Source organism: Zootermopsis nevadensis, unplaced genomic scaffold (assembly GCF_977971745.1).
Source record: "Zootermopsis nevadensis isolate Lab colony 2312 unplaced genomic scaffold, Znev_1.0 Znev_ptg000001l, whole genome shotgun sequence".
Taxonomy (NCBI): domain Eukaryota; kingdom Metazoa; phylum Arthropoda; class Insecta; order Blattodea; family Termopsidae; genus Zootermopsis; species Zootermopsis nevadensis.
In genome coordinates this window covers 5,878,530-5,897,234 of record NW_028259133.1, presented here as the reverse complement: position 1 = coordinate 5,897,234, position 18,705 = coordinate 5,878,530, and the positions used below count along the sequence as shown (strand labels likewise).

Genomic DNA, 18,705 nt, shown 5'->3' with positions numbered 1-18,705 from the left:
AGATGAAATATAGAAAATATATGAGAAATTAAGTATGTAAAAGATGGTGAAAATTTGATAATCATGGGAGACTGGTATGCCATAGTAGGAGAAGGAAATTAAGGCAATATTACCGGAGAATATGGTCTAGGGGAAAGGAATGAGAAAAGAAGTAGGCTTTTGGAATTTTGTGAAAAATATCAACTAGTTGTATCAAACACACTTTTTAAAAATGACAAGAGAAGAATATATACAATGACAAGACCGGGGGATACAGGAAGGTACCAGCTGGATCATATTATGGTTAGGCAGAGATTAAGAAATCAAATCTTGGATTGCAGAGCATGCCCAGCGGCAGACATTGACTCAGATAATTTAGTGATGATGAAGTGTAGGCTGAAATTCAAAAGAATAAATAAAAGACATGGTGCAAACAGATGGGACATTGACAGATTAAAAGATAATGGAGTGAAGTTGAAGTTCTCAGAGGCTGTTGGCTCAGGGTTAAAAAAAAAATCAGTGAAGGTAATTCGATGGAAGAAGAATGGAGCATACTAAAAAAGGAAATAGGGCGAAGAAATTATGGGTAGAAAGAAAGGAGGATGAAAACACCATGGGTATCTGACGAAATACTAAAATGTATGGATGAAAGAAGAAAATACAAAACTGCACGAGATGAAGAAGGAAGAAAGCAGTACAGGTTGTTTAGAAATGAAATCAACAGGAAGTGCAAAGCAGCAAAAGAAAAATGGCTGAGAGAGAAGTGTGACGAAGTTGAGAAAGAAATGTTTTAGGTAAAATTGATGTAGCATACAGGAAGATCAAACAGACTTTCAGAGAAATGAATAGTATGTGTGTTAACGTCAGAAGTGTGGATGGAAAACCACTGTTAAGCACAGAAGAAAGAGCAGATAGATGGAAAGAACACATTGAAGGCCTGTGTCAGGGGGAAACATTGTCCAACAGTCTGATTGAGGAAGTGAAGGAGGTTGATATGGAGGAAATAGGGGATCCAGTACTACGATGTGAATTTGACGGAGCTCTGAAAGACTTAAGCTCAAACAAGGCAGTGGGAGTAGATGCGATACCTTCAGAATTATTGCAATCTATGGGGATGAAGGAACTAGAAGGTTATTCAATCTGGTGTCCAAAATCTATGAGTCTGGAGAAATGCCACCAGACTTCCAAAAGAGCATTATCTTCGCAGTTCCCAAAAAAGCGAGAGCAGACCAATGTGATGACTACCGCACAATCAGCTTGATATCTCATGCATGAAAATTATTAACTAGAATAATATGCACAAGAATAGAAAGGAAAGTTGAAGAGGCACTAGTTGAGGATCAGTTTGGTTGTAGAAAAAGTACGGGTACTCGAGAGGCAATTCTGGCTTTATGTTTAATAATAGAAGAACAGATTAAGAAAACTAAAGACACAATTATGACATTTGTAGACTTGGAGAAGGCTTTTGTCAACGTAAATTGGAATAAGATGCTTGAAATCTTGAAGGTAGGGCTGAAGTATAAAGATAGACGAGTTATTTACAATATTTATAAGCATCAGGTGGCCATAATAAAAGCGGAGAATCAAGAAAGGAAAGGCATTTATTAAAAAGGGAGTAAGACAAGGATGCAGCCTATCACCCCCGCTGTTTAACTTGAATGTTGAAGAAGCAAAGAAGGACGTGAAAGAAAAGTTCAGGATAGGAATAAAGGGGGGGGGGGGGATAGCAATGTTAAGGTTCGCTGATTATATTGCCCTTATGGCTGAAAGAGATGTAGAGAAATTATTGAATGGTATGAATAGATTACTCGGTGAGCAATTCGGCTTAAGGATAAACAAAAGTTATGAGGAGCAGCAGGAATGATAATAATGATCCATTAAATATCAAAATTAGGAAAGACACAGTGGAAGGAGTAGTGAAGGAATTCTGTTACTTAGGAAGCAAAATCACAAAAGATGGACGAAGGAAGGAAGACATTAAAAGCAGATTAGCACAAGCAAAAAGAGCCTTCTTCAAATACAGAAGTCTACTAATGTCAAATATTGACCTGGGATTAGGAAAGATTTTTCTGAAGTTATATGTTTGGAGCACAGCCCTATACAGATGCGAAACATGGTCGATGGGAAAGCCAGAAAGAAGAAGGATAGAAGCATTTGAAATGTGGTGCTACAGAAGGATGTTGAAAATTAAGTGGACTGATAAAGTATGAAATGAGCTGGACTTTGACAGGATAGGCGAAGGAAGTAGTATATGGAAAAATCTAAGGAGAAGAAGAGATAGGATGGTGGGACACATTCCGAGGCACCCAGGATTGGTTAATTTGGTAATGGAAGGAAAGATTGTAGGGGGAGACAAAGATTGGAATATGTGACGCAGTTTTTGAGGATGTAAAAAAATGTGAAAATGAAGAGATTTGCGCAAGATAGGAGACAATGGAGGACCGCATCAAACCAGTCGGAAGACTGATGACAAACAAACCATCATACGAAGGACGACCAGAACACGCGACAGAGAGGAATGGAGATGTTGGGGCCCGCGGCGAGCTGAAGAATGGGTCCCTTAAGTGCTAAGTTTATAATTTTTACCAATACTAATTACAAGCCGCGCACATTCATCCGTACTACGAAGTGGCCGTTACTATAATGATCACCAAAATACGATTGCAATAAATAAATGTGCATGCATGTAACCTGTTCATGTAGCGAAAAAAATTACATACTACTCGGATGTATTTTGCATCTAGATAGATTACCGATAGACATTGCATAGTGAAGAAATATGTTATTAAAAAAAGTTCAACGGGGAAATGTGTTTTTAAAAGCAGTATAATATTTGGGCCGAAGCTTTTTGTACTGATACAGGGTTGATAAATATCGGTTTGTAAGGCGAGTTAATTTTGACTGCATCAAGTCTCAAAGTGAGGTTATACTCATTAAATCAGTGAGTACAACATAACATCGCTCATGAAAATGACCCAGAAGGCTAAAAAACCAAGATATCTTCTTCGAGAGTTGTCCGTGCTTGCGACGTTCAGGTTTTCAAAGAGTGTGACAAAATTCCTAACATCTGTGGAAGGGTATGTTGTATGTAATTTAACACCTTTATGGTTCTTCTTGTTCATAACTTTTCACACATTCAATTCACCGACCATTCACTGGAACAATATATTTCAGTACAGTGTGATCATCATTATTTGCGATTCCCCATTTTTGTTTAACTTTACTGCGAACCATAACTTCTCTTCCCAATGTGAAGAAATGATTTGATGTATTTTGTACGTAAGAAATTGAATTCGTTCACTTTCTCGTGTAAGCAGATCATATTCTAAAGACATTACCGTATTGTAAATTGTTATTATATTTTTCAAATACAATTTTTGTTATGTTTTAAGCAATGCAATATCATTTTTTCATCGCTTTTGGCACTAGTGAAATACTTTTCTTTCTTTTTCTCGAATTTTGTTATAAATTTTTTCCTTATAATTTTATAGGAATTCATTCAATTGCCTATATAGGCTTATTCCATGACACAAGAAACATCTGTAATCGTCACATCACAACGTGGATAATGAATTGATTTTTTCTCGTTGGCCATCCTGGTTTACGACCTCAGAGCGTATGACTTGTTGCCACGCATGCGTCTCATCCTTTTCGAGGCGTCCCCTGAGGACGTTGTGTTTGGATTTCAGGAACTACATTGAATTTCTTCAGAAAGTAGAGGTACGTAGTGACTTGGAAAACCATGGAGAAGAAATACCTGGATTTTGGTTGTGTATGTATTTGTTGCATTATTAACTGATTTATTCTTAATGTAATATTCCGATAACGGAGTGGGTGTGATATCAGTCTGAGAACAATTTTTTTCCCCGCCCTTCTGGAATCCTGAAGAAAAAATCAGATATTCAGTTGTGGTGAGTACTTTGGACAGGTTTATCCAAGTCCATATCATCCAGGATATCTGTCAGAGTTAACCATATAATGAAAATGTTCATTCAAAATGTCTAAAATCACATTTGCCATATGAAGTCTTGCCCTATCTTGTTGCGAAAATGTCTTTACATGGCTCAAAAAGTCTGAACATATAGCTTTGAAAGATCTGCAAGTAGCGTGTGGCATTACTTATGTCATCCAGGAAGATCTGTGAGAAGATTCCATCTGATGAAATAGCGTCCCACACTGCATTTTTCAGATGCAAAGCATGAGGATCATCAGCGCCTCTGATATGCATATTCTATTTATTGATATTTCCATTTATGTGAAACTGAGCATCAGAGAACAACATGTGTTGAATAACTGTTTGCTCTGATTCTAAATATTAAAGAGATGAATCACAAAAGATGTCTTAGCTGACTTCATCAACATCCATCACTACTTGTTGGATCTGAATTTTATAAGCAAACATTTTTAAGTCATTTCTTATTGTGGTTAAAATGGATGATTGTTTTAAACCTTTAAAGCAAGCTCTTGTGGCAGTCATTTTACAGATTTCCATTGGCTATGCAATAGTGCTGTCTGTATACATGCAGTGTTTTCTGGTATCCTCACAAACATCTTTCTGCCAACCCAGAACTTGTATGTTTAATCTTTTTCACACACATTTAAATAGTTGATCTCTTAGGTCTTTCTCTGCAGTTTCACTCTAAACTCGCGCTACATCATACAACACTTCCAGTTTGATAAAACTAACTGTTTCATACAAATCACACACTGGTCACTAGTGTACGCAGCTTGCTTATTAATGCTTGCTGAATGTCCCGCCTAGGAAGCACTGCTAATTGATCAGAATACTCTAACCTCTTACATGTTCTATGTAGGTGCAGTATACGTATCAGCAAATTTTGGGATATGTAACAACAATGTCTTTTCTTAATATTTTGTGTGGGTGTGAAACCTGGTTTACCATCCAAAGGGAAGAACATAAGTAATTTTGACTGGTTATTGGGAATGCATATGCCTATTACATTTAATCTCAGTTTCATAAAATTCCTTCTTTTTATTTATTCTTTGTAGTATTTACACAATATTGTTTGGTTGTTGAGATATGTAAATCAGGATATATCCTTGAACATATACTATGATTGAAATCCGTATTGAATACTGGACATACCATACACTGTGTGAATTATAAGTTTTAGCTGTAATGACAGGTATGCATGAACGTCATCATGTTACAGCAATATTGCTCACTTGCATTATTTAGAGTACAACTCTTTCCCACGATTTCCACAATTCTATAATTTATTTTTAATTTTACAGCAGAAAATGGGTATAATCAAAGTGGAAAATGATGTTGATGTTCAAAGTGAAAGAGATTCCATTTGCGTGGTATCAGATGAGGTTCATATACAATCAGGAACTTGAATAAAAAAAGATGAAACTGAGGTAAGCCTTCCTTTCAGATGAGTTTTTTGTTTTTCTGTCCATTTATACAAGTGCCTGAGTGTGTTTCTTTTTAGTGTATGAGTTGTTATTATCTGTTGCTGTTCAAACAGAAACTCGTATGCAAATGAATGAACTGTTTCCTCAGACCAGAAGAAAAGTCCCAAGAGAGTGGAGTGTGGGATTTCTGTAACCCACACAACTGTGTTATGCCTATTGGCCCTACCGCTCTCATGGAAAACTGCCTTATCTGTAAATATCTGCCTTTTCAGAGATCATCCTTAATTTTTTCGTGCAAAAGTACACTGTTTACAATCTCTCTTAAAGCGTATATTGTAAATGGTGTAGAAGCAATTTTAGTTTATGAGATTTGCGGTCGTCCTGGCACTGAAGATGGGGACAGTATGTATCTCCCTGAAATGTACTTACACGTCAACTTGTTTCGCCAACACGTTTCACCCAGAAGACAAGAATCAACAGCAATATCAGTTATTTATGTATAATTCATTAAAATGTGTTCATGCATTAATCATTGGAAAGATTTATCTGAATTTCTGTCAGTTGCCTTGTGAACAACATTCACAGTGTCTGCACATGTGGATTTTTCTGAGCCAGCTGATTCCTATCCTGTTTCTCTAGATACATTTTAATATTATCCTCCCACCTTTGGTTTGGTCTTCCTAGTGGTCTCTTTCCTTCTGTTTTGCGAACCAAGACCCTGTATGAATTCCTCTTCTTTCCCATGCAGGCTACATGTCCTGCCCATCTCATCCTCTTTGACTTGGAGTACAACTTATGATGCTCGTCATTGTGTAACGTCCTCTAGTCTTCAGTCCAAATATTCTCCAGAGCCAAATATGTACTTTACTACTAACATAGAATTCCTGCGTTCAATGTGATCACAATAACAGAAGGGTAGGATGTTAAAATGATAATACTCGTATGTGGTTCAGATTTATTGTAACCCCAGTAAAGTTTCTCATATGCGACTGACTTACAGTTTCAGTGGTTGAAAGAGGTTTTATGTTCAGTCATGTTATATTTTAGGTCGTCATCTGCAGAAGGTATTGGTAGAGTGACAGGACAAGTTTCCGAGGAACGGGCAGACGGTGTAGTCGGTTCTGTTCTGGAACTGTTCCATCCACCGGAGTCTGATAGGGCATGGCACTGAGGATGCTTGGCTCTGGCAGAGTTTGGTCGCAGGGAACTGCTTGTACCACAGCGACTGGATGAAGTTGTACCGGTGATATTTCAAGCTCTGATGTATGATGATCCAGGCTGTGCCTCAGTGGGAGCAGACATCCGATCAGCTGCGTGCCATGCCTGCTCGGCATTTGGAGAAGGTATCCGTAGATTGGCAGGACGACTTCGCGAGGAACAGGCAGATGAATTAGTTGGTTCTGTTCTGGAAGTGTTCCATCCACCAGAGTCTTGTGAGGCATGGCACGGAGGATGCCTTGCTGTGGCAGAGTTGTGTCGCAAGGGACGACTTCCACAAGAGCGACTAAATGCCATTATACCAATAATTTTTCAAGCTCTGGTATATGATGGACCAGGCTATGCCTGACTCGCAGCAGACATCCGATCAGCTGCGTGCCATGTCTGCTTGACATTTGCAGAAGCAAATTACACTACTGTTCTTCAAGAATTTGGGAAATTTATTGGAGAAGACTTGATGGCAATAATGGTGTTTGACAGAGAGGTAAGTGTTCGTTGCAGATTCATTTTTATGAGCCTGAAATTTAATAACAAAAAAAATTAGGATGGTACGTGTGTTAATATGATTATTTTATGTGAGATTTCAGGTTTTTTACAGTGATCTGAGTTTAGAGAGTGGACTTGTGGGTTCTTACGCTGTTTTGTCTCCCAGCTGTAGCAACTTTTTGGTGGAATGTACTTCATGTTTCCATCCAACCATATATAACCACCAGCCTCTCATTTAAACCCTCTAAAACATTGGTTACAACCACGTGACTACACAGTGAAATAACCCAGGAGACCAGTATCAGATCACAAAATTTAACAGAGTAAACCTTATTTCATAAAAAAAAAATTATGTAGATTAGTAGAATGAGTAGGTTTCATTAGGTGTGTAATAATCTGTGACGCAACAGCCTTCTGAGTTAAGTTTTCTTTATGTTTAAGAATAGCTTTATTGCCCATTGATGTTCATTGAGAAGTTTTTGTGTCTTTATACTTGGAAAGAAAAAGTGGACTTGTTATTCACACTATAATTATATAATCTGTTTCAACAATAGTTTTTGATGTAAGTAAATGGTTCAACCAAAATGACAGTAGTTATGTAATGCTATTTTAAGAGGCATTTAATGGTGCAAGACTTTTGTTTTCAGTGTTTATATTGCTCAGTTTGAAGATTACACACAGCCCCTTATCAATCACTTGATAGAAAGGAGGATTGGACACTGGGACATAGCCATCATGGAACTTGCTGGAAAGGTGAATTTGCCTCGGTTTACGTAGGTGTGGGCATTTTTATATGACACAAGAAATCGAAACTTGCATTTTGAACATTTTCTGTGAATTGAAGTATCTTTTACAAACGTTTGTTGGACAGGCTCTTCACAAGCTGACACCACTACTCCCTGAAGATTACACAGTTCAAACTGTTCTCCATGTCTTGTTAGATGAGACATCTTCCATTGATCCCAGTACTCGTCATGGTGCCGTGTTGGGCATCGCTGAAGTTCTTCCTGCACTGGCTGTTATGGCTGCACAGTCGGATCGAACTATACAGGATGTAGTTGGTAAGTTGTTACTTTTAGGCACATTTAACTGCGGTTTATGACCACATTGTGGTTTCTGTTCCTGGACTTTTAGAAATCTTTGTATCATGTGAAATCCCAACTCTACAAATCCTGTAGTTTTTTTTTTTTGTGTCATACAGAAAGACCGATTTAAACAACATTACAGTGAAACCTCTATCCATCGTTCCCGGAACTATCGTTTTCCCGGATGCATCGTCCGTTTTGTTCGGTCCCGAATACATCCCATATAAAATAATGTTACATTTTCCCGCTTCTATCGTTCCTCGAACTATCGTTTTATCGCATCGATCGTTCAAAAATCTTAGTCCCGGCCCACAATTTTCCCGCAATGATCGTTTCTGAGAATTTAAAATGCTGGGTTTAGAGATAAATTAATACCGAAAGACGCACAATGTTTTTGGAATAAACAGTATCGGTAACCTGTTATGTCGCCCAACCAGCACAGATTCTTTTGGAATGAGTGGTCAGCGGTGCAGGGGTGATAGTTGGAGTGAATGGCGGTGCCCATTGTCAGAAATTTTACGATTTTAATTTGGGTGCTCTCATATTTCGTTCCAGCGATGCCAGATGGCATGTGCAGTTTGAATTTCTTCACAAATGCTTTTATTATAAGTACAAAGGAAAGGCGAGCGAAACTTTTTCATTCTTCTGGTTCATATCTTGTCTTCTACAGCTACGTTTCGTTGAGTTCGGCAGTAACAGTACTTCCATTTTTCACGAAGGTTGAGGGAGCGGTGAGGAAGAGGGAGAAACGACGAATGCGAGCCCGAACTTTGCCGAGTTTTGCCGAAGCACACGCTGCATTGGCAAAAGTGAAGTCGTTCTTTTATGCGCATAATATTAGTGAACGTGACGAAGAAAGCATTTTGAACGTGGAAAGGGCTCTGTTTGGCCTAAAACGTAAAGTTTCGACAAACCAGTTGTCCATTAAAGACTTTTTTGGTAAAAAGAAGTAACTTTGAAAGAGAAACATTGTTTTGTTTTTTTTAAATTTTAATGCTTTCCCGCATCTATCGTTTTCCCGCATTCATCGTTTTTATTTCCCACCCCCGCCGAAAACGATGCATCGAGGTTTCACTGTATTCCCTTTCCATTTCTTATGAATTTTGATTTACTAAATAACCTGCATGTGGCATAAGGAATATTCTACCTTCTAGAACTTTTTCATTGATTTAGTGAACTTATGGTGAAAACAAAAATCATTACTGCATGATCTTAATCTTGGTGAATGACATATAGGTAGCCCTCGATTTACGCCGGGGATGCGTTCCTGGACGAACCGGCGTAAACGGAGTCGGCGTAAATTGAAACTCTTTTATAATGTTAATCAATAGGAAGTCAATGACATGCGTTCTGAGCACATAAACATTGACAAATTATATAATGACATTACATTTAAAGTTCTGACATAACGTAAATAAAATAAAGGGAATTTAAAAATATATTTTATACATCGGCAATTCGTTGGTCCCTTTGATTGTGATTCTTTCATGTGGTTGATGTGTACAGTCATCTCTGCTGTTATGCGATAGTTGCATTCACGTAAGACGCCGACCTATAGAAAGTCGCGTAGTAAAAATAACCCCGGTACCTCCGCAGAGATTAAATTAGTCCTTTGAAAGTTTAAAGCGCCAGGAATGAAACTGCATAAGAGCAAACTCGCATATTTAAAAGTTTGCATTTCACAAAGCTTTTACCGATTCATCGATCTCATTGGAGCAAATTCGCGTTAACGAAACATACGTAATTGCAGAGATGACTGTCTTTATAATTTTTATTCAAAATTAGCAATGAAAGAATTATGATTTAGTATGAGAATCAGTACGAGAAACATTGTAAAATGTTAAAAATTTTAGTAAAATATATTTTTTCACTTTTTGACTTGCTTGTTTCAAAATCGGCGTTATTCTGAATTGGCGCAAATCGAGGGTTACCTGTATATTGGATCTTGCATGAACCTAGGATTTTCTTTGCTTACAGTTTTTTGAAGATTTGTCAGATTTACTGCTTATATTACAAGTTGTTGACATAACTAAGGTTTAATAGTCATATATATATTTCTTATGTTTGAATATGACATTGTTATGCAGTTCATGGAACTTGTGTGATGTATTTCTTTATAGGAACAATTTTAGATGACGTTGGGGATGTGGTCCCTAGATTGAGACATGAAGAGTTTCCTGGTATGGACGGTGAACTTATGGAACAGGCGTGCTCATACATCATTGAAAAATGTTCTGTGGCAATGATGCCTTTCCTTAACGAAGAAGTTCGTGGTATGTTATGGCTGAATTTCAGTTTTTTATTATTATTATGCTGTTTGCTTTGTATTGAAACATATCAGCGTGTCTTAACGAGTGGAAGAATTTGTGTTGGCACAGTCTACTGCTAATAAAAAAGAAATACATTGTATTTAAGTTATTGTTTATAAATATTATGTAACGAAAGTTTTCCTTAGCTGAAACGTATAAATTTGTTTTATTTTCAGGAATATTTTAGTCAGCGCCTCTTCTAGAAAATCCATAATTTTCATATTTGCATAATTCGTACAAGGTTTGAGGTTCTCACAAAATTAAAGATGTCACTGTTGGTCTTCTAGGTTGTGGACTTGTGGGGAGTAGATTCTGGAGAAAAATTTTGTCTGCCTGCAAGTTCACATGGCATTACAGTCCAGAAGACCAAATTGATATTGCCTAATTTATGTGTAACCTGCCGTTAATGGCCATGTGGTCCGAGGCGTGGGCCTTGTTCCACTTGGTCACTGTGACCGTGGGTTTGAATCCCACTCAATCCATGGATGTTTGTCCATGTGCAGGTAGAGGCCTTGCGACGGGCTGATCCGTCGTCCAAGGAGTCCTACCGAATGACTATAGATCAAGCCAACGAAAAGTTGGGACCCGCAATGCTCAGGCACTGAAGAACGGGTCATATAAAAAAAAGTTTAACCTTTGCCCCATCAAATTGTGTTCTCCTTCCTGTTATGACAGTGACATGTAATGTTTGAAACAGGTGATTGGCAGACATTTCTGGAGGAGCATTTGTCTGATGAGGTTGACAACGTTCGCCAACAAGCTGTATCAGCATTGTCAGCTATGTTCACCGAGTACTATTGGCTGGAATTAGAGCCGGGGGAACATCAGAGAGCAAGGTGTAACAAAGTGGTTGTCAAATACATGATAAAGTTGGGAGCCGACGACCAATTTACTCGAATGGGCTACTCGTGAGCTATTGGTAAGTGTATATTTATCTGTGAGAGACTTAAAACATGACCTCAAAGGCGATCATTGTCTGCTAAGTTGGTTTATTGTACTTGCCTTATAATGTACCTCACGAGAAACAAATACAAACCTTAGACTGTACTTGTGCAAAAAATAGTCTTCTGTGACCCTTAATTGGGAGGAAATTAGAATTAGTTAAGCGTTTAAAGCTCAATGGTAAGTGTATTTGCCAAATTCTTTAAATTAATAACTGCAATTTGCCCACAGAGTTTATTTTACTGTTGGTGGGAATTTGTGGTAAGATAGAGAATACCAACTTCAGGGCAGAACAGGATGCTGATGAGAATATTTGGACGTAAGGGGAATGAAGTAAAAGGACAACGGAGAGAATTCATAATGAGAAGCTCCTGATACTATTAGGATGATCAAATTAAGGTCAAAATGGGCAGTGCATAAATCCTGCATGGGGGAAATCAGAAAGGCATGCAAAATTTTGATTTTTGAGCTTGAAAACAGGATACCACTCATAAGACCTAGGTGTAGTTTGGAGGACAATATTAAAGTGAATCTTAGGGTTGGAAGGTGTGGAATGTAGTCATCTGACAGGTTCATTGCCCATTCCCCAAATGGACGAAAATAGAGCAGGAGTGAAATGATATTGACAGGAGAAAACTTAAGATCTCAGAGAAACCTGTCCCAGCTTTTACAGATTATTATTTTATTCTGCCGCCATAATAATGCACCTGCCTACTCATGAGTTCGTCTGGCAGTTTCTAACTGCACATGTGCTACTATTCCACAAGCGAGACAGTTTCCTGCAAAGACAGGGCTAGTACGTTGACGTGGATTAACCTACCAATCATGCGAGTAAAGTATTTTGACAGTAGTCACCATATATCTTACAAGGTACGCTCTCGAGTTCCCGGGCTTCACTGGATTTGGCATCATCAGATAAAGATTCAGAATGGCCTACTGCTGTAGTAGCTATTTCAAAACACTAACTGTTGTGTGTGCAGCATTCTAATTATTCCAATATTCATATTGTACTTTTCTTGGTATGTGTTACTCTTAAAGTTAGGTCTTGGTAGTACATGTAAGTAGAAGTGTGGAGGTAACGGAAGAGATTATGTTTTTGAATTGTATGTTGATTTGTGTGCAGCACATTCCGCTGTTTGCAGCTCATTGCTTTCCGCATGCTGACAGCTAGCAAGACATCTGCAGATTTCACAGATTTAGTGTTATTAGTTTGTGATCATGCCTGAAACTTTTGTGGACCTAAAGTTCCTCTATTTGTAGTACTCAAAGTATTTTATCTTGAAATGTCTACTAAATGTAACGGCAAGAAAAATCACTTTTGTGTTACATTTTTCTGCGTGTAAAAAATGGCATGTTAGTGAGCTTTGCAACAATGTGATGTAATAACTTGACGTATGTTGGTGGAACAGCAAAACAACGAAAGTGAGATTCTGCGCTGTGTGAAGGTTTTCTCCAAAGTCTGTCCATAGTGTGCAGGTTTGTGCCATTTTTGGTAAATATTAAGAAAGATGCAGTGATAATTTGTGAGCTAAGATAAGTTTATTTGTGTTGTATGCTGTCTTCAGGTACTGTTACTCCGTATTCTCAGACCAAACTCTTCGTTTCTGACATTGGGACGCGTGACAAATGTAATGGTGTTTGTGGCACAGCAGAGTGTGGAGAAGGATGATCAAACAGGAGCTCATGCGTGCAAAATTTTCAGTAACCTTGTGAACAGGTTAGTGATAATGAATTACATATATATTATCATTGATATTTCGTACACGGGTGGTAATTGGTTCAAAATGATTGCTCTGAGTATCGCCAAGTAAATGTATGGATTGCAGCTTAAGATGAGCCATCACTGTCTCCTTTCACGTCCTTATGAAGTCAGTATTCATGTTTATGTTCCCGATATCATGAAACTCATCACCGCAATCCCTTTTCTCTTTTACTGTCTCTGCCATAGTATCCTCCCCACCCCTACCATTTTTTGTTTGCTTTAGTGTTCAACAGAACAGCATTATGTTGAGATGATGTGTGAATCGTCATCTTGCCCCCCCCCCCCCCCCCCCAATTATGTATGTATGCAGGTAGGTCTATAGAATTTGCGTATGAATTTTAAGAATAAAATGAGATATAAATAAAATCTCATAAGCTGCATGAAAATTATTAAATTAATTTTCCCTCAGGTACAAGTCAGATTTAAAAATGTGTTTTAAGTTCATATTATGTTTGTTCTAGTCACTTTTTGACAAAGTCACATCAACTTTCGGAACAATGTTACTTTGCGTCTCATTTCATGCAGTTTCTTTCATCCATTCTTCTTTGAAGCAATTGTTTATTATCATCATCATCACAGTAGTTGAATTTTTTGTATGGCAGAGATGCTGTGTTTTGACAAGTTCCTTGGCTTGGGCCTATTAACGATGTATGAAATGTAAATGCAAATGTTTATCTGACTTGCTGTTTAAAAACTTAAATCTAATATATTTCTTGAGCAAACATCTTGTTATAATGTTTCAAATTGTGAAATATTTTCAGGTTTTGTAATTAGAATTTAACCCTTAATCATTCACATTTATGTTAACGCTGCCTGACCCTTTTTGTATGTGTTTTTAACAGGTGTTTAATTATTACAAATTGTAGCATATGAGGTGACCCCACTTAATGGTATCTGCACCTTGTCGTGGTGGTGGGGCTTGTGTACCTCAGTGACCCCTAGAGCTATGCTGGCGGTAGCATAGCTACTGGTAGGGCCTCCCAAGCCAGATTGGTCGAGGGGGAGAGGTCAGACTAAGACAGGTACCCTGGTCCTCCAGGTTGGGGGTTGGTCGCAAGGCTAACAACCTTGCACCGTAAAAAGGAAGATGCTTGGAAACCTCAACCTCGGACAGACGAACCTAAGAGGACTGAATGGAAGAGGAGAATTGAGGAGGCCATGGACCGAATACGGACCAGAGAGCCATAGAAGAAGTAGAAGAAGCAGCATATGAGGTGAATGACATTCAAAAGATGTTTATGTCTCGAGAACCGTGAAGTATTTACTGTAATGTAAGCTGCGTATGTAGGTCTATAGAATTTGCATATGATACATAACATTCTACCATTTCCATATTATCAAACTATTTGCCTTTCAAGGCATTTTAAGTTCCGAGAACAAAACAATTTTACATGCAGCCTATCTGTTAAGCAGGTATTTGTGGAATAGTAGTATCTTCTTCTCTTGTACTACAGCCCTTGGTGGGCTCTGGCATCCCAAACAATCCCATCTATTTCTATCTTGAGCTACATTCTTCCAGTTGCACACTCATCTTTCTCATATCTTACTCTATCGCTCTCAAATCATTTGCCTTTTTCATAGTTTAGTTTGTCGTCGTCTTTCTTACCTATTCCTAGGCCTATTATCGGGTTTCTGGACAATGAAATATTTTCTGGGTATCAGGTCGTCAGCCTAATCCCCCAGTGTCGAACTGGGGACCACATACATTACAAAATGCTTCTCGTGAAGAAGGGAATGAGTCTATATTTTCCCACAAAAACTTGTTGGAAACCACACCTGCCTGTACGAAGTCGTACTGTCTTTCACCACTACCATTGTCACAATCACTATCACTAGTCACGCCAGTTCCCGATGTCACAAACTGTGTATAATCAATGTCAAATACACTATCATCGTCCGAACTATATTCACTTATACTATCATCTTCTAAAACTTCATTTAAAACTTGTGCGATCGAACTATACAGGATGTAGTTGGGAAGTTGTTATTTTTAGGCACATTTAACAGCGGTTTATGACCACATTGTGGTTTCTGTTCCTGGAATTTTAGAAATCTTTGTATCATGTGAAATCCCAACTGTACAAATCCTGTAGTTGTTTTTTTTTTTGTGTCATACAGAAAGACCGATTTAAACAACATTATTCCTTTTCCATTTCTTATGAATTTTGATTTACTAAATAACCTGCATGTGGCATAAGGAATATTCTGCCTTCTAGAACTTTTTCATTGGTTTAGTGAACTTATGGTGAAATCAAAAATCATTACTGCATGATCTTAATCTTGGTGAATGACATATAGGTAGCCCTCGATTTACGCCGGGGATGCGTTCCTGGACGAACCGGCGTAAACGGAGTTGGCGTAAATTGAAACTCTTTTATAATGTTAATCAATGGGAAGTCAATGACATGCGTTCCGAGCACCCAAACATTGACAAATTATATAATGACATTACATTTAAAGTTCTGACATAACGTAAATAAAATAAAGGGAATTTAAAAATACATTTTATACATCGGTAATTCGTTGGTCCCCGCGAGTGTGATTCTGTCATGTGGTTGATGTGTACAGTCATCTCTGCTGTTATGCGATAGTTGCATTCATATAAGACGCCGACTTATAGAAAGTTGCTTAGTAAAAATAACCCCGGTACCTCCGCAGAGATTAAATTAGACCTTTGAAAGTTTACAGCGCCAGGAATGAAACTGCAGAAGAGGAAACTCGCATATGCAAAAGTTTGCATTTCACAAACAGCTTTTACCGATTCATCGATCTCATTGGAGCAAATTCGCGTTAACGAAACTTACGTAATTGCAGAGATAACTGTATTTATAATTTTATTGTTATTTAACAGGTTCCTTTCCTAGGTTTATTCTTGATGAACAGCTCGATGTAGTGATATCTGCCGTAATACGGTGCTCCAAGATCACTCAGACAACTGGTACGTGGGCAGAAAGTCGCTGAGATGCTCTAAAGGCTCTCACGTCAATTTGCCTTACGTCTTCTAGTTCCAACGAATTGGAGCCAGGTAATTTTGAATTTAGGATTTGAGCTTTTCGTGTCAGTGTGTCTGAAGATGGCTGTCTTCTGGGTTGAAGCGCCGCGTAGCCCGGAAGAAGTTTGCTAACGCTTCAGAGGTCCTTGCTGCTTCACTCATCGCCCTGATGACGGAGACAGTAAGGACCTCTTGCAGTGTTTTTGTGAAATTTTAAGCTCAAAGTGTGTTCTGAAAGAGAGATTCTTTGTCATTTTATGGTATGTTATGGAGCTAAGGTGAGGTTACCTGGACAGAGCACCAGTACATAACCAAAGTTGTGTATGGGAATGAACGTGGCAAGTTACACTCTGAAAATAATGTGAGAATAACCACAGTGTGACATTCCGAATGCTGTAGCTGGAAGTTGCAATTTTTATGGTTGATGGTAGAAATTCTTTTATTTCTTTTTTCTACTTACAGTGACATTGCCTGTGAAGGAAATATATGACTGTTTCTTGAAGGGTCTAACTGAATATACTATCAGCAGGGATGGTTATATTGGGGCCTGCGTTAGAGTGTCGACAATGTCAGGCCTCCAGGTTTGTACCAAGAAAATTAGGTAGTACTGGCTGATCTAATGATATGTGTTCTTATAGTAACTTTTATTTGAATTATGATTAGATTTATGATTATGTGCAGTTAAAAGTTGTAGTTTATCCTGCCCATTGAGAGTGTACCAATGCGTAAGAGGTCCGAATTCATATTTCGTGTAAATCAGAAGTGCGTAGTGGTGTAGCTGCACTGAACAAGCACTGACTTGTTACTGCATGTTTGGGCAGGTTTATCTTTCATTCCATTGCTTTTTGGTTGGCATTTAAGGTCAGAGAGTTTCTGTCGTGTGTAAATTTAATGGTGCTTTGTGCGTTATATCTTAGGAGGTGTCTTGAAAGACGGTAACGGAAATTGATTCAAGTAGAATTTGTGGTTGCAACAGTGAGCCAAATACAATTTTTTGAATGTTTCTGTTGTTTTCAAGGTGGAGTGTCTGGGACAATCTTCAACCAGTAGAAATGATGAATTGATAGCTCAGGTGCATGACTTAATGTGAAAGAATAGAATGTTGACTACTTGTGACATGGCTACCAAAGTAGGAATTTCTTATGGCCATTTTAACTCAAGATTATTATCTGAAGCATGTCTAAGTGAACTTTGTTTAACAACTACTGTTTTTGTTATTGTTATCGATGGCATGAGACAGTGACCCAGTGGAAGTTTGGCCACTAACAGGTTCATTGTCCATTCCCCAAATGGACGAAAATAGAGCAGGAGTGAAATGATATTGACAGGAGAAAACTTAAGATCTCGGAGAAACCTGTCCCAGCTTTTACAGATTATTATTTTATTCTGCCCACATAATAATGCACCTGCCTACTCGTGATTTCGTCTGGCAGTTTTTAACTGCACATATGCTACTATTCCACAAGCGAGACAGTTTCCTGCAAAGACGGGGCTAGTACGTTGACGTGGATTAACCTACCAATCATGCGAGTAAAGTATTTTAACAGTAGTAAGCAGATATCTTGTAAGGTACGCTCTCGAGTTCCCGGGCTTCACTGGATTTGGCATCATCAGATAAGGATTCAGAAGGGCCTACTGCTGTGGTAGCTATTTCAAAACACTAACTGTTGTGGGTGGAGCATTCTAATTATTCCAATATTCATATTGTACTTTTCTTGGTGTGTGTTACTCTTAAAGTTAGGTCTTGGTAGTACATGTAAGTAGAAGTGTGGAGGTAACGGAAGAGATTATGTTTTTTGAATTGTATGTTGAATTGTTTGCAGCACATTCCGCTGTTTGCAGCTCATTGCTTTTCGCATGCTGACAGCTAGCAAGACATCTGCAGATTTCACAGATTTAGTGTTATTAGTTTGTGATCATGCCTGAAACTTTTGTGGACCTAAATTTCCTCTATTTGTAATACTCAAAGTATTTTATATTGAAATGTCTACCAAATGTAACGGCAAGAAAAATCACTTTGATGTTACATTTTTCTGCGTGTAAAAAATGGCATGTTAGTGAGATTTGCAACAATGTGATGTAATAACTTGACGTATGTTGGTGGAACAGCAAAACAACGAAAGTGAGATTCTGCGCTGTGTGAAGGTTTTCTCCAAAGTCTGTCCATAGTGTGCAGGTTTGTGCCATTTTTGGTAAATATTAAGAAAGATGCAGTGATAATTTGTGAGCTAAGATAAGTTTATTTGTGTTGTATGCTGTCTTCAGGTACTGTTACTCCGTATTCTCAGACCAAACTCTTCGTTTCTGACATTGGGACGCGTGACAAATGTAATGGTGGTTGTGGCACAGCAGGGTGTGGAGAAGGATGATCAAACAGGAGCTCATGCGTGCAAAATTTTCAGTAACCTTGTGAACAGGTTAGTGATAATGAATTACATATATATTATCATTGATATTTCGTACACGGGTGGTAATTGGTTCAAAATGATTGCTCTGAGTATCGCCAAGTAAATGTATGGATTGCAGCTTAAGATGAGCCATCACTGTCTCCTT

General features: G+C 38.2%; 1 protein-coding gene, 1 long non-coding RNA gene and 1 pseudogene across 5 annotated transcripts in view; all 3 read left to right on the top strand.

Moving 5' to 3' along the window:
* The first annotated feature begins 97 nt into the window (after nt 1–97).
* Nucleotides 98–1,240, top strand: LOC147875176 (uncharacterized; annotated as a pseudogene).
* A 2,251-nt stretch (nt 1,241–3,491) lies between these two features.
* LOC110840963 (tubulin-specific chaperone D-like) lies at nt 3,492–13,229 on the top strand. The gene is made up of 8 exons (XM_087358447.1): nt 3,492–3,699; nt 5,236–5,361; nt 6,406–7,060; nt 7,710–7,815; nt 7,934–8,123; nt 10,268–10,420; nt 11,154–11,375; nt 12,964–13,229. The coding sequence occupies exons 4-7, from the start codon at nt 7,798–7,800 to the stop codon at nt 11,366–11,368; spliced, it is 576 nt and encodes a 191-aa protein (XP_087214573.1). The 5' UTR covers nt 3,492–3,699; nt 5,236–5,361; nt 6,406–7,060; nt 7,710–7,797; the 3' UTR covers nt 11,369–11,375; nt 12,964–13,229.
* Nucleotides 12,677–18,705, top strand: part of LOC147875173 (uncharacterized) — a 33,003-nt gene continuing 26,974 nt past the window's right edge. For 2 of the 4 annotated variants that reach the window (XR_015537821.1, XR_015537829.1), the window contains exons 1-5: nt 12,679–13,115; nt 14,003–14,374; nt 16,012–16,185; nt 16,615–16,733; nt 18,418–18,569. This is a non-coding gene — a long non-coding RNA (uncharacterized LOC147875173). Of the gene's footprint in view, nt 13,116–14,002; nt 14,375–16,011; nt 16,186–16,614; nt 16,734–18,417; nt 18,684–18,705 lie in introns of those variants that run through there. The other 2 variants (XR_015537805.1, XR_015537837.1) reach the window with 2 other exon arrangements.

Bases quoted from the DNA above. Each gene is read 5' to 3' on its own strand.
- LOC110840963 (XM_087358447.1), top strand. The intron at 8,124-10,267 runs GTAAGTTGTTAC...ATTTCTTTATAG, and splicing joins AACTATACAGGATGTAGTTG to GAACAATTTTAGATGACGTT. The intron at 10,421-11,153 runs GTATGTTATGGC...TGTTTGAAACAG, and splicing joins CCTTAACGAAGAAGTTCGTG to GTGATTGGCAGACATTTCTG.